The sequence below is a fragment of the Montipora foliosa genome, chromosome 14, assembly GCF_036669935.1.
Source record: "Montipora foliosa isolate CH-2021 chromosome 14, ASM3666993v2, whole genome shotgun sequence".
Taxonomy (NCBI): Eukaryota; Metazoa; Cnidaria; class Anthozoa; order Scleractinia; family Acroporidae; genus Montipora; species Montipora foliosa.
In genome coordinates this window covers 16,313,133-16,328,132 of record NC_090882.1, presented here as the reverse complement: position 1 = coordinate 16,328,132, position 15,000 = coordinate 16,313,133, and the positions used below count along the sequence as shown (strand labels likewise).

Genomic DNA, 15,000 nt, shown 5'->3' with positions numbered 1-15,000 from the left:
TGTTTAGATCTTCCGTATTTAAACTATGATAAGATTGATAGGTCAGAACCAGCAGTCTCTTAACATAATACAAAGAAATGGGATTCCATTGCCTCAATTTCTTGATCTCATCTGCTGAAGTGGTCATAGGTAGCTTACAAACAACCCTAATTGCTCTCATATGAATACGTTCAATATCCTCCATAAGTGACGGTGAACAACAATATTATATACTACACTAGGAATAATTGAGTTAAAATAAATAGATTCCAAGGTGGACTGAGGCAGGAATTTGATTCGTTTCAGAACAGCCAATAGACCACTTTCGATATATTAAAATTAAGTCCTAAACAAAAGGCATCATCTCGAGGCTCTGGGGAATAAACTCATACAAATCCTTATATTTATTCCCCAGAGCCTCGAGATGATGTCTTTTGTTTAGGACTGAATTTTAATATATCGAAATGGGTCTATTTCTTATTAAATAAGGTGTGAAGTGAAGTGATGCGCGCAACCTTCCCAACAACTTTTGACCAGGATTGTAGCTTCTATTAACTATATTAGCACAGTTCAAAGACCAGGGAATATCGTTGGACCAGGAAAGTTAGGCCAAGAAACAATGTTTTTCCTTTCGTCGATTTTTTTTAGTTTACACAATTTGCAGAACAGAGCTCGTACGTTACTGAAACGAGCTTTGTGACTGGATCAAAGAACGAGCGAAGAAACAGAAAGTAAGAAAATGTGCAGCTAATGCAATATCGTTTTGAATAAGAGGAAAGACCCTACTTCGGTTATTAGTACAGTAAAACTTCTTAAACTTAAATGCATCCTTGTTTTATAGGATCTTGAGAATTCTTCGCTTGGTCAGCTTGGAACCGGGAACAGGATCGCTACTGTTCTCTTATATGTACGTAACTTATCGAATTTCCGTTAGTATCGCACGTAGTGTTATGTAATTGTCATTTTACAGTACAATTGTCATCACACCATGATAGGACATGGGTGTTCTGTGATGTCTGTCGATCATGTAGTGCAATGCTGTTCAGTTTGTATCACGTAATTTCGTAAGAACAAAGCCTGGGTATCTGGTGAGGGGGGAGTGGGGCCGAGTAAAGAGAGGAAGGCCTTTTATTCCCTTTTCTCTTTCTAAACCAATCCTGGAAAACCTGATACTCAGGCTGGTAAGAACACTTTTAGTGATCCCGTCTTCGGCATAAGGAGATCAACTTGTGCATTTGCTACAGAGAGGATTAAAGCTTTGATTGCGTGTACGAAAAGAAATGCAGGCTGATGCTTGTCGTAAGAATGCTCTTTATTAGAGGTCGCTCGATATCTGAAGCTACCATTCAATAAATAAGCAAGAAACCGAGATAGTTTTATTTTTGACGAAATGCAAATGTCAGTCTACCGTTTGCCGTCTCCTTACTGACAGCAAACGGGAAACGGCAGCAACTACTTGTTTTAAAAACCTCGAATCCTCTTGTTCTAACTATTTGACGTTCCCAGATGACGGATGTTGAAGCTGGTGGAGCGACAGTGTTCCCGTATGTTGGAGCCAGAGTTAAACCTCGAAAGGTAATCTGAAAATACCCTTAATCGTATCTCAGATAGTACGAGCGCCATGATTGGTTGATTAAGTGGGCCCTTGGTGTGCATTCACGTGATTAGAGGGCCATGTTGGTGTACAAAAAAAAAAGGCAAAATGTCGCTCGCTTGCCAAATTCCTAGAAGACTTTTTTGCTATTGTTCAGTACAACCAACATGGCCACCACTTTGATGACGTCAGGTGAGGCCCTCCCAGGGGTTTTGGGGAAGAAGGGAACATGGCTAACTTGAACTGGGGAACAAGGGAACAAAAATAATTGAAAACAATTTTAGGGATCAAAAAGTTGGGAACAAGTTTGAAAGTAATTTGGGGAACAAGGACCCACGAGCAAATATTTAAAGGGAACAAGGGAACATGCACCCACCCACCCCGCCCCCTTCCCCTGGGAGGGCCTCTCAGGTGCAAGCCAAGTATTCTATGTTACCAACATCGCACGCAGGCAAATAAGTTGAAGTTGCCATACCAAAATCGCTGTGAAAAAAGGTGTAGATGGTTGTTTTGACCAAGTCGCAAGTTGCGAATTTGATTTCTGGCCTCTTCCAGTTTGTCGCAAGGAAAAGCATCTTCCAAGTGATAACCTTGACTTTAACCAGCGATAAATGGTACAAATTATTTGGTTCCGCAACGGAAAGAACCAAAAAAATCTTATTCCGATGTTGACGAACGTTTTCTGAAAGAAACAACTTGCGATGAGGCTGTACTTCGTTCACTTATCTTTATTTTTGTGCAGACCAGAGAAGCGTTTTTGTGAAGGAAAACAAACAAGAACCACATTGAATGGAATGTAGATCTGTTCGAAACTCATCATTGCTGAAAATTAGAGATAAGTGGAATTTATCAACTTTTCCTTTTTTTGCACAGGGTAACGCCGTTTTTTGGCACAACATGCTTCGATCAGGCGAAGGGGATTTTAGAACACGTCATGCTGGCTGCCCTGTGCTAAAAGGGTGGAAATGGGGTATGTTTTGATATACCTGGGTTGTGCAAAAGGACTAGGGCGAGCTCAGTCGCCCCAGTCTCGCCCGGCGTATAAATATAATTCCAACTTCGACGAGTTATTTTGAGCAATTTGTGGAGAAATTCCAGTTAAAAAGAGCGAGCGTTTTCATTCGAGACTTCCTGCTTGCAAGGCAAACATAGGTTGACTTTTCTTGGCACTCACGTGATCCGTAACGAAGTAATTGTGAGGTAGAATAGCCGCTCTTTTCGATTCGAATTTTGATCTGCTCTACATCAGAACTCTTCTGTGTCAATACTTCTGCGCTCAATTCTTGCTTTATGCGACCAAACTATATATTTTTAGGTATCTACCTCACAAGGGTGACTTTTCTTAATTTTACAGTTTCTAACAAGTGGATCCACGAGTACGGGAATGAATTTACGCGACCTTGCTCACTGTCGCCGGACGAATAACACCCAAGATGGAAATGATTTTGATTACGAGGACTCCTGTCTTGACGCTCACGGAGCTGTTTAACTTTTTCTGTTGGAGAGGTCATGAACTAAACACCTTGTGCAATAAGCCAGTTCGCAGTTTCAAGAAACGATTGCACCCGTCGGGATAAAAACAAGCATATAATAGACCATTTCCGAGTTCATGTCTGCCTCCTTTTCAAAACGAGTCTAAGTGCAAAGTTTTTGTTGTGAAAATTTGTTTTCATTCATATGTAAAGTAGAACTAATTACCATCACAAAAACTTCCCACTTAGACTCGCTTTGAAGAGGAGGCAGACATGAACTCGAAAATGGCCTATTGTCTTTTTTGTTATGGTAAAAAGTTGCAAGAATATGAAAATCTTTCGGGTTTTTTTTTAAAATGTGCTTGTTATTATCCAGACGCGCGCAGGTTTTTTTAAACTCTGAACTCGCTTGTTAGTTGTGAGCTCATATGCTTAGTATTCCGCTTCTCTAACTCCCAGAATGCGATGCTGATTGGTAATTCGCAAGTCGTTGGTTCGAATGCTGCCTTGCACTCTAATTTTACAGATATGTTTTTGCCATTTGCCTGGCAAACTTGTATTAAAATTTTGAGGGAGTTAACTTGATCTCGGTTCGACTCCCATACCGAAACGAGTTCTTTCCGGTCCTCTCTTATCGCTCTGTATTTGATCACACACACGATACCAGTGTAACTTTTCCCTAAAGTTCACTTTTACAAGATTTTGCATCGGGATCGTGTAAACGAATAGAAAGCGATTAAGGAAAAAACAGGCCCGGGTTGCTCGTAGCATGGTTACCGCTAACTAGCGTTAAACACCATGGAAACCTATCGGTTTTGATACCTCTAAACCAACGATTGGCGCTAACCAGTCTTCCAGCACTACAACCTCCATACCCAAGAATGTACAAAATGTGTGTACTGCGCGCAGAGTTCACCGAGCCTAACAATGAACCTCATGAAATCTAGCTGCAAGAAACGAGCTGTTCGTAATAATCCACCTGTTGAATCTGCGCGAGTATGAATAAGCTGGAGAAGATCTTGAGATGCCCAAGTATCAATATTCAATCACAAGCACGTGGACAGAGACCTCATCAAGTGTTCTTTCAGTTTACTTCTCACATTGCTAATATTATAAGCCGCTTGGCTACGGCAATTAATCTTGGAGAATTTAAGGTAAATTTCTAGAGAAAACGGCAAATTGTACAATAACATTCTTTTTCTACCCTAATTACGTCTTTTTACTAAAAAAAAGAAGATTGGAAAAAGAAAAACCAACGAATGAAATAAACAAAATAGCGGTTGGTTTTTTTTCACATTGCACAAGGCCTGTGAACAAAGAAAAAAATTGTTGGGCGTATTTTAAAAATAATTTCACACAAACGTACCTTACTAAGCTGATTCCCCACTTTGTTATTGTCTACATATTTGTTTTCCTCCTCTCGAGACAATTGTAAATACTCTTAATTGTGACGAATTGTTCCCAAGTTGTTATTTCGTCGATACAACCTTGTTTTAGTGAACCATAACGCAGACAAATCAATTTATCAATTTTTGCAAGCACGGACACCTTACCAAGTCGCTACCGTGAACAGCAAGGCTCGTTAAAATAGATAAACCAATGTCTCGAATTAACATGTTTATGTTTTGCGATGCAGAAATATTCTAGCAATACAATCACAGATCATGTCACGTCCCCATCTTCCTCACGGAAGAACTTACCAACCACTTAACACGATCCATTTAAAAAAATGAAAACACTACTGCCACGTCCAGTCCAAAGTCACTCAAAATATTGAATCTAATGAATTATTTCGATTTCTCATTTTTTCTCTTCCATGTTTTTGCTTCTTCTTTTGGCGAAGAATCCGCTGCCCCCTCGTTTCTCGCCTTTCTTGCTTGGTGAGGCTTCGTCTGTTGACTTATCCACGAGGTTTTCCTGGATGTTTTTTATCCATAGGTTCATGTCATCCTAAAAGGAACAAAAGAAACTTAGACCCGAGGGAAAAGAAGGCCAGCTACGCAATCCGCACAGCACAGTTTTGACTCAACTTGATCACGTGCACAATGTGAGATAAACCGGTTGATCAACCGGTTGATAAACGGGTTTATCAACCGAGTCAAGCTTATGACATTCAAGCGTTGAACTCTGGTTCAGTGTAGGGTTTTGTTTTAGTTTAAAATTTTCCTTATTTGGATGTAACGTAGCTCGTGCATTTTCCCGCGCGTGCAGCTTCGATCTCATTTTTGTCCATATTTGGGCATAAAATTGGTGTCCTAAAACACCCAGCTTTGTTCCAAGGAAAAGAGTTTCAAGTTTAACGCTTCAACTTCACGTGCTTCTGCCGATTTGATATGGTAAATTGATCACTGTAAAGGAAATTTGAAAGCCAACCTTTTGAGCGTTAGCCGTTCGCTCGAAAAGTCAGCTTTAGCATTTCTTTACGTTAGCCAATTAAACATATCAACTCAGGCGAAAAACCCTGTCATTGCTGTGCCCAACTGCCGAGCCTGTAAGTGAAATCGAGGCTGGAGGTGGTCATTGCTTTGATACAAATGTCACTGCTTCATAAGGGTTGATGCTTATGTCGCCTTTTCATCTCGCTGTCATTGCGGGACTGGTTACTAAGCTCACAGCTGGGATGGACCAAGTCGGCTAACTAAGGGTGCGTTCGATTGACCGTATTCCATAATAGGAATACATGGAATATATATTTGACCTCCTTCGTTTTCACGGAGATTCACATTAAAATCGTCAAATATCTGCTAAAATGCTATTTAAACACATTTTTATTATCCTTGCTGCTTCGAAACGCGCCAAAAATACCGTTTTCATCATCACTCCACCAAATAGGGTCAATAGAAGGCGCCCTCTTTGGGAATAAAACGTTTTCTTTAAATCAGAATGCTACATTACAAGACGAATACAATACACAAAGAATCTTAACCCCTGGAGATTTGAATAAGGCACACATTGAGTTAGCCGATTTGGATTTGGTCGGGAAAAAAAAATAAAAAGGCGAACGTTTTACAAACCTCGTCTTTCGCTTGGAACAAAAACTCTTGACCAACGTTTGTCCTGCAAGTAGAAATAAACGAAATAGTGAATCAGTAAGCATTTACTTAATAGAATCCTAGTGAAATTTAACTTAAAAGTTGACCTGGATCTACTTTTCGAAGAACGTGGTGATCGCTATTCAGTAGCTTATGCATGTCAAACAAGATAAGGGGTCACTTTTATGAAGTGGAAAAGAAAATGACGAAAACAGCTTTGAAGAAGCTTATTTGAGACACCAAAATGTCCACCCGTATTGCAGCTAGGTTTTACCAGGCAAGGGGGCATCCGGAGCCCTCTACTAAATATTTGAGGGTAGAGATCATCATGAATATTGTTCCACACTTTAATACTTCACTGATTATAATCAATGACGATGGCGGTCAAAATTTCTTTTAACACTAACGATAACTTAAATCTTACTTTTACATCAGAAAGCCTTTTATTGCTTTCCCTCGTCACTTACTGATGCACATTGCTGGAATGAAATATCTTGCACCATGACACATTACCACGGAAAAAAAAAAACCTGTCTTTACCTGAATCTGAAGACATGTTTCCTCTTCGTATAATCAGTGGCGACCTCCACAAAACCCTCTAATGTTGGTAAGGTATGGGCAGCCTCATGATCCTAAACAAAGACAATGCCATGATACGATTTGAGCTTTTTTGCAACAATTCACAAGGACACTTCCTTAGTCAGTCCTTCCTCACCTAGACGCAACATATTTTTTTTCCCCACACCCCTCGACTCGTCGCTTTTATTGGGTATTCGAGTATCAGTTAAAAAGTCGTAGTCGTTTATAGAGCGTTTTCATATGACGTCACGGCGGCCATGTTGGTGTTCCAAAACAAATGCATGGCGGCCATGATGGTGTACCAAATTAATCCTCTGGGATTTAAACTCTATTTTTGTGCAAATACTTTCTTTTGTTTCAGTATTCCAATATGGCTGCTGGTCACGTGAGTGAAAAACGCTCTTTACCACGACATAGGTAGAGAGAGGAATGCATCAATGACAAAACTACTTTTTCGTTTACAACGAAAATGCAAAAGATTTTCGACCCATGTCTCTCACTGGCTTTGTCAACGGACAAACGTCTGTCAGTTTTGCCGACTTTAAGTACACAAAAAAAGCAGAATTTCGAGGAGCAAACGTTCAAATACGTTTAATTATGGTGAAGATATATCAAATAATAAAATATTTAAGGCTCAGTGAACTTTAAGCCCAGTACATTCATTCAATGTGATCACTCACCACACGTGCAGTCTTTTGATCTTTGTAGAAATGAATGGACATATCTTGCAGCACCACATATAATTGCTTCCATTGTCTGGGAGGAGAAAAGAACAAGTTAGCCTGCCAGATCATTTTTGAATCGTTGATGAATGCCTCGTTAAAAATCCGTCTAAAGAAAATCAATCATCACTAATTTTCGCGGCTTACGAGGACCATAAATATTATGTCAACGAACGAGGTAACCAAGGGCACAGTACCAGTAAGTGTAATTTCTACAAGAGGTTCTCCTCGAGCGTCAGTATACCTGATTGATGCTCTTTTGTTGGGACCATCCATGGTGGGTTTTCTGTGCAAATATCCTTCCATTCGTCCGTCTGTTACGCTCGCATCAGTTTCGCCTGCAATGAAACTCGTCGGTCAGATTTGTCTTATCTTTTCTTTTTACTGACGAGCAATAAGTATGATTTTGAACCAACTCAATAGTCCGGTAAAGCAGTCATGTGTTGTGAACGTATGGGAACAAGAGCATTTACCTCTTTCCTCTGGTGTGGACTCCACCTACAAGTGAATGTAACAGAGATTAGAACCAACGCATTGACGCAACACATGAAATACGACAAAGGTGTCAATGCCGGGAAGCCTGAGGGGTGGTACAGAACGAAGCCGATGCTCGGAAAGCAGTGCGCACCTATTACGAAACTGATACTAGGAGATGGGGAAAATCAATTCAAAAGCAAACTAAAGAATGAACTCCTTGAAATCCTGAAAAACGAGGACGATCGATTACATAAGAATTTCTGATAACAATTCTCAAAATCATAACATTGTATGTTACTCCCCGTATTGAGTACAGTCAGACCCCCGATCTCACTCGGGATATCATGAAACCACACGACAAACTAGATTGCTTCTAGGTTTGTTCCTTGGATATAATTTATTGGACTATTAAATTTTCTTTTCTCCTCTTTTGCCCGCCTCGAATAGCCCTCGCTAATTGCGGGCAAAAAGATCTAATAAAGAATTGTTGTTGTTGGGGATGTAGATCAAAAAATGAATTTTGGATACTCAGACGAGGTGGATTAAGAATAAAGCTGACACCGGAATAGGAGTACATACCAAAAAGAAAGCTAAACAATGTTAACAGAGCGTGGTCAAAGCACAAAGCCAACCACGAAGAAGAGAGTGGTAGGTGGTTTGGGGGCGAGGAGGGGGGTGGGGGAGATCGAGTATCAAGATGACATTGAGAAGAGAGAGTACGTTGTGAATTAGGCTTAAACTGTTAGAAGATGGGTAGAGCACCAAGCTAGCGATGACAGAAGGGTTTTACGGTGGGTGGACAGGACACGAACTGGAATTGGAAGGCAATGCTAGGTATACGTACCCCAGCTGCTTGAGCCGCAGACAATGCTTCTTCTTCAGCTCTCGCTCTCTCCCTCTCCTCCTTTCTCTTTCTCGCTTCTTCTTGTCGTCTTCTTAATTCTTCTTCCTCTTGCCGTCTGATCCTCTCCAACTGTTCCTGTCTTTCTTTCTCTTCCCTTTCTATTCTTTCTCTTTCTTCTCGTTCGCGACGTTCCTGTTCCATCTTGCGGCGTTTTCCTTCGCGAAGCTCGAACTAAAAACAAAACGCACAACTAGAATCGCAATGCTATTTCGAAAAGAATACATTTGTTGTTTGGTTAGATATCCTATTTTATAACTGGGAGAGCAGTGCGTAAAAAAAACCCCTGGCACATTGTTTTCAAAAACCATCAAAATTATTCAATGTGCTCTTCAGATTGTAAAAGGAATCCAAGAGATCAGGGTAGAAGCATTTTAGTGGCTAAATTTACCGTGGTAAGGCGCTCCAAGGCAAGGAATCTTTCTTCTTGTGTGTTGACAAGTTTCTCAAAATTGGCGTGTTTTTCCAGGAGCTGTTCAACTTCATTGAGATCGGTCTAAAAACAAGAGAAAAATCGAACGAAGTTATCACCCAGTAATAAACCGGGAAAAGCATCATTTTGAGAAATTTAAGACAATTTTCGTTGATTCTTAGCGTAGATTTGTAAAATGAAGATAGCGCGGACTTACCCCGAGGTTCTCGGTTTTGAGGTATGGTTCCTGTGAAATCATCCATCCTTCAGCCATATGCGCATCGCGAGCAAACTGCATGACCTCGAGTACTATGGACCAAAAATGAAAACGCGATATTAGTTGCTATTAACTACTTAATAACCGACAGCGAGGTCGTTACAGTAAATCTCAAACTGAGGCCTTGCCGTATTGACCGAGCGACTGCGAGGCCAATACAGCTAGGCCGAGATTTGAGATTATATGGCTAACAGAACGGTTCCAAAGAAGAAAAAATTTGCATAATCCATAATCGGCCCTGGCACTTAGCTGCTCTTAGCCAATCAGAGCGAGCGTTATATCGGCTAGAAACACCAGCCATGTAATAAAGCATATTAAACGTCGCCAACCTTTTTTACAGAAGACGACTCAAGACATCAGGCATGTTCATAGGTGGCGGTGTAAGAAGGCTTTAACCCTTTGACTCTCAGGAGTGATCAGAATGTAAATTCTCTTAACAATTTCAATCTACTGTTAGGTAGACAGGTATTGAGAATGAAAATTATTATCAACTAGGGGGATGTTATCTTGATGAAACACCAAGTTCTCATGACCAGCCACCAAACGAAATCTGTGGTATTTAGTTTGGAGAATGACCTTTTAGATCTCGGAAATGAACGGGTTGAGTATGCCCAAGTTCTACTTTGCATGTGAACGGGGTTTATTATTTTTTTTGTTGAGGTACCTTACATTGTAACCTTAGAGACGAGGTATCTTCAGAGATGCCGAAGTACGCTCTCGGGTCTAGCTTTATCCCCCTCGAAAGAATCAGTTAAGCGGATCAGAACACGATAAGACGTCACGCAAGTCTAAAGTTGACTTGAATTTCTGTCGCACTAAAAGACCACTTTCATAAATGGCGACCACTTTTACATTCTTTTGTCTTTATGTTAATTAGAGCTAGTGCCCTCATTTTGAAGCAAAAATTCTTTTGAAATTTGCTCGTCGTAGTGAGGCTAGAAGGGCTTATTAGCATTAAAGCAAAAGAATATTATATTTGGCCGCCATTATGAAAAAGGTCTTACCGTCTATGGCCTACCTGGACCCCAGTATGAACTCAAATACCTTCCTAAACTATTTCCTTACCCAACTGCAAATGTTCCCATCTCTTGTCCCATTCTAGTGTTAGTTCGTCCTTGTGTCTCCTTAACATGTCCAGTTTCTCATTTATCTATAGTTGAGAAATGTGCAATGATAAATTCAGAATTTCCTCCCAATATGTTTCGGTAGAATATCTTGTACCAGACACTAATTGAGCAATAGAGGGCGTTTGCTGTGTTTCCATAGCCTCATCTAAACACGAGGGGGAGTTGGGAGAATTCGAGACAGTTATGCAAACCCGAGACGCAGTCGAGGGTTTGCATAACTGTCGAGAATTCTCCCAACTTCCCCGAGTGTTTAGATGAGACCATGGAAACACGCAAAGAAGTCCTCGTCTATTAAAATATTTCTCAAAGATAATTCGACAAATGAAGGAAAATTCTTGACGGAAACACATTTTCTTGATACACGCTCATAATTCCTATCAACCAATCAAAACGCACAGAACCAATCAAAATTCGTGTGATGTCACAGCCGTGTTTCCAAACTCTCCTCTTAACACAGCTATTGACCAATGAGAGTGCGCGTACTATCCTAATTATTTTATAATTGCTATTGGTCTATACTTAAACAGTGGATAGCACTGAAGGCGCACTCTGATTGGCTACTCAAACTCCCAAAATCCTTTGCCATTCACCAATTAGCGCTCGAAATTATTGCAATCGTTGCAGGAATAAATGAGTTAAAATCATTTTTTTGTGCTATGTCATCTCACTGTAGGTCTTAGTTTATACTAAGACTGCTATCTTTATCGCAGTGTCGGTGGCAAGCTGCTAAGTATTTGCACAGAGCCGAACACCTATTAATTAAAACATTACCTCCGGGGTGGCGTAATGATCTCTCGCAATTAAATCTTTCCCCATTTTAATGACATCTTGGAAGCTATCATCCCGTGCATCGATCTCGACTTTTCTATTTTGATGTTGTTCCATCAGCACTTCCACTCCGGGTACATCCCTTTTGGAAACAAGAGCCGGAAACAAATTATTATCTTCAAGAGTGCGTGACAAGAAAAACCTGTCTGCGGAGGCCACAGGAATGGTTAAAGAAAAAGATCACTTCACTAGAACTAAAATAAACAGGCACAAAGGATCAAATTGAAAAAAAAAAAAAATACAAATACTGGGGAAAAGAAGAATGAGGATGATTGAAAACGGGATATGCGAGAACGTGCAGAGAAAAATAAAAGTAAAGATAAGTTGAGAAGAGTCAGAACGAAGGCAACTGACAAATGTGGTCTCTAATATACCATTTCCGAGTTCATGTCCGTCTCCTCTTCAAAGCGAGTCTAAGTGCGAACTTTTTGTGATGGTAATTACTTCTACTTTACATGTGAATGAGAACTAATTTTCGTAAGGAAAACGTCGAGCTTAGACTCGCTTTAAAGAGGAGGCAGACACGAACTCGGAAATGGCCCACTGATACTGAAAAGGATAAGACTAACGAGAGAAGACGAAAATTTGGAATTCAGATCTGATAGCTGTACATGCGACATTACAAAGGAACAACGACAATCCCTACTGAAAGATTAAGCAGACTTAACTCGATGTTGTTGGATTACACCAGTTAAAAGGCAATTTAGGCAAACGTCATTTTGCCTTCACACAATCTGTCCTTAAAGGACAGTACAGTTTCGAAACTCACTTGGCTTTCTCGTAGGTTAATATTTGTTTTAGCATGTCATTCATCCACAGCATCTGATCCTGTACAGCCAATAGGAATCTATACAAGTCATCGGCATCGTGCAGCCTCTCGGTTCGTTGTTTCACGCGCCAATTTAGACGTTTCCAAGCGTCCACCACTTCATCTTCCTTGGCCTGAATTTCTTTGGCTTTGTCGCCGGCATAGGCGCCCTGGAGACGACTGGCTTCTTCTTGAACCGCCACGACCTGGGAACAAAAGTAATAACGCAAACGTCACATTAATTTACTAATATGAAATAAGCTCCCAGAAAAAGTAACTGAAAAGAGAGAGAGAGAGAGAGGGAAGCACAAAGTGCATTGTTTCTTTCGACACACTCATCCAAAAAATTGGTTTTTTTTCCCTGAGCGGGACTCGAACCGCAACACCATCAAGGCAACAACGCAGCAGATTAATGAGGTGACTTAGCGGCGTGGGGATCCGTAGGGCCCAATTCTTTCTTCACTTGAGTGTGTATCCTTGCCTCTGTAACCTCACACGGGGCTTAAAATAAAGGAAAGTCAGAAATTTTGAGGCAATTTAAGGCTATACTATACGTAACTGAGAAGAAAGAGAGAAGCACATACCCTGCATTTTACCTTTCGACACACTCATCCGAAACATTTCCGACTTTCATTTCCCAGAAAAAGGTTGGTCGGATAGAATAGTTTCCTACATTGCCTAACCCTAACAATAATTAAACCTCAACTGTAAAGTGCTTGCTACGGCTGCCTGGCTCCAAGTTTAGTCTTTACTATTTACTTATTTGTAAGGCATTTCGCACTGAATTTTACCCATGCTAATTTCAAAAACCGTTTATTGTAAATTAATATTGGTACCAATAAAGATTGATAGTTTTTAATCTTTACCTGGTTACCGAGTGGCGCTAAATCGGCCTCAAAACCAAGGTGAACAACTTGAAGCTGGTGCAAGCTGTTGAGATCACGTCCAAGATCGTCTGTAAGAAGGTTCTCTTTCTCGTGGATCATGGCCAACACTTCCTTAGCATCATGGAAGTACTTGTGAAGCTCACGAGCGGCTTCTAACATCTGGAAATAAAAGATTGTAATAAATACCTTAAATAGACTTAAAATAACGAAAAGAGGAAGAACGATTCTTAATTCAGAGTCGGACAATCAACTCCAAATAACCTATTTTGCCAATCAAGTAGAATCAGGTATGATGTACACCATTCAATGAACCAATCAAAACCCGAGGAAATAAAGTTGTAGCCGCGTCTAAGCGCGGGAAAGTAGACTGAAGCAAGTCGTAATTGAATATGATTAGGTTTTGAATGACTTAAAGAGTTTTGTTTCGCGGGCAAGATTTCAAAAAGTTCAAGCGACCCATGTTTGTTTTGAACTTGATGACACGTCGTGCAAAATTTAATAATAGTATTTCTGTGACAATGCATACAAACGAGCGTGTACATCTGCAATCTCAATCGCAAGTTACAAGAAGATAACAATATTGGTATACCTTTGTCCTAGTTTCAATGAGTTCCAATAGGTCGGCCCAGGACTCATTTATCTGATCCTTCCACTCGGCGATAGTAGCAGCGTCAGAGTGGCCTGTGCCAATTAGCTGGTCGCACACCGCGTTTGTGGCAGCCACGCGCTCCGATCCAGTGTTTGTGGTGTCCCGAGCAAACTCGCGAAATTTTTCGATGAGAAGCTGTTGAAAAATAACGACAAAATGATTCAATACGGAAAGGTCAATTGATCCTGGCTTCTAAAGATTAAAATGAAAGTCATACACGAAACTATTAGTCAAATTTTTAAGAGACAACTACGTCCGAAACTGTGCGAGACACTGCGCATATTTCTGCCCCTCCTCCTTTAAACGTAAAACGTGACTTGGTGGCCCTGGACATAGACAAGATGGGAAGAACTTGCTGAGGAAAGGACAGGCTGGAGGAATGCACTCCGAAAAGGAGGCGAAGCCCTGGAGGCCCGATGGCTCGAAAAGCTGGCGATACAAAGACTAGCCCTGTGACACTAACATTGTACTATGCAAATCTCTCGAAGATTGTTTGTTTTGCCTTTAAACGTGATCAAATAGAAAGGGCATGTACCTCCACTTGAGCAAGATCTTGTCCGATATCCTGAGAACCCGCCACAATCTCTTTTTCTGCGATCCATTGCTCCAAATCGTCAATTTCACCCTGTAGTTGGTAAAGTTTGAGTGTCTCGTCAAGCTTGCCTCGCCTTTCCTCAGCCAAATCTTTCAGTCCTTCATAGAGTTTGTCCACTTGTGCTTGGCGGATCTTGACTGTTTCGCTTTAAAAGAAAGTTAAAACGTTTCATAAACAAAGTTACCTCCTCTGAGTTTAAGAGCAACATAAAGCCTCTTTGAAAAACAAAGAAACTACTTTGAATAGACCAAAATTCAGTCCTAAACAGAAGGCATTACATCTCGAGGCTCTGGGGAATAAATATAAGGATTTGTATGAGCTTGTTCTCGAGTGCCTCGAGATCATGCCTTTTGTTCAGGAGGAAATTTTAATATAATGAAAGTGGACTATTACTACACAAAACTAGAAGCACCGTGGTGCAGCAACACCGAAAAAGTTATCAGATGCTCATTGGTTTGACTTGTGATTGGAAAACTTGGAGTTTTCCAGGTATGCTGAAGTCAATACTGATAAGTCCATCATTTCTTAAGTCCAAAAACTGGATGCAGAAATGACCGCCAACGAGATAACCTTTTTGTTTGCAGTAAGAACAAAATTTAACACGAGGCAAGCCGCGAGCACGGTTACGACCAAAATAAATCTCACAAAGGAGAGGGATGAT

The 15,000-nt window shown here is 40.6% G+C and overlaps 2 protein-coding genes across 3 annotated transcripts in view; one reads left to right on the top strand and one right to left on the bottom strand.

The window, feature by feature from the left end:
* The window catches only part of LOC137985039 (prolyl 4-hydroxylase subunit alpha-2-like), a 12,449-nt gene extending 7,916 nt beyond the window's left edge, over positions 1-4,533 (top strand). The window contains exons 9-12 of the mRNA XM_068832475.1: positions 821-886; positions 1,486-1,554; positions 2,447-2,543; positions 2,928-4,533. Of these exons, the coding sequence (XP_068688576.1) occupies positions 821-886; positions 1,486-1,554; positions 2,447-2,543; positions 2,928-2,998 (303 nt within the window). The 3' untranslated portion in view covers positions 2,999-4,533. The remainder of the gene's footprint in view (positions 1-820; positions 887-1,485; positions 1,555-2,446; positions 2,544-2,927) is intronic.
* LOC137985035 (spectrin beta chain, non-erythrocytic 1-like) overlaps positions 4,118-15,000 on the bottom strand; it is a 61,751-nt gene continuing 50,868 nt past the window's right edge. For both annotated transcript variants that reach the window (XM_068832469.1, XM_068832467.1), the window contains 15 exons: positions 14,280-14,484; positions 13,685-13,879; positions 13,075-13,254; positions 12,170-12,414; positions 11,344-11,482; positions 10,511-10,595; positions 9,386-9,477; positions 9,148-9,252; positions 8,700-8,930; positions 7,852-7,876; positions 7,623-7,716; positions 7,337-7,412; positions 6,618-6,709; positions 6,060-6,102; positions 4,118-4,995 (listed from right to left, as the gene is read on the bottom strand). In XM_068832469.1, the coding sequence (XP_068688570.1) occupies positions 4,846-4,995; positions 6,060-6,102; positions 6,618-6,709; positions 7,337-7,412; positions 7,623-7,716; positions 7,852-7,876; positions 8,700-8,930; positions 9,148-9,252; positions 9,386-9,477; positions 10,511-10,595; positions 11,344-11,482; positions 12,170-12,414; positions 13,075-13,254; positions 13,685-13,879; positions 14,280-14,484 (1,957 nt within the window). In that variant the 3' untranslated portion in view covers positions 4,118-4,845. The remainder of the gene's footprint in view (positions 4,996-6,059; positions 6,103-6,617; positions 6,710-7,336; positions 7,413-7,622; positions 7,717-7,851; positions 7,877-8,699; positions 8,931-9,147; positions 9,253-9,385; positions 9,478-10,510; positions 10,596-11,343; positions 11,483-12,169; positions 12,415-13,074; positions 13,255-13,684; positions 13,880-14,279; positions 14,485-15,000) is intronic.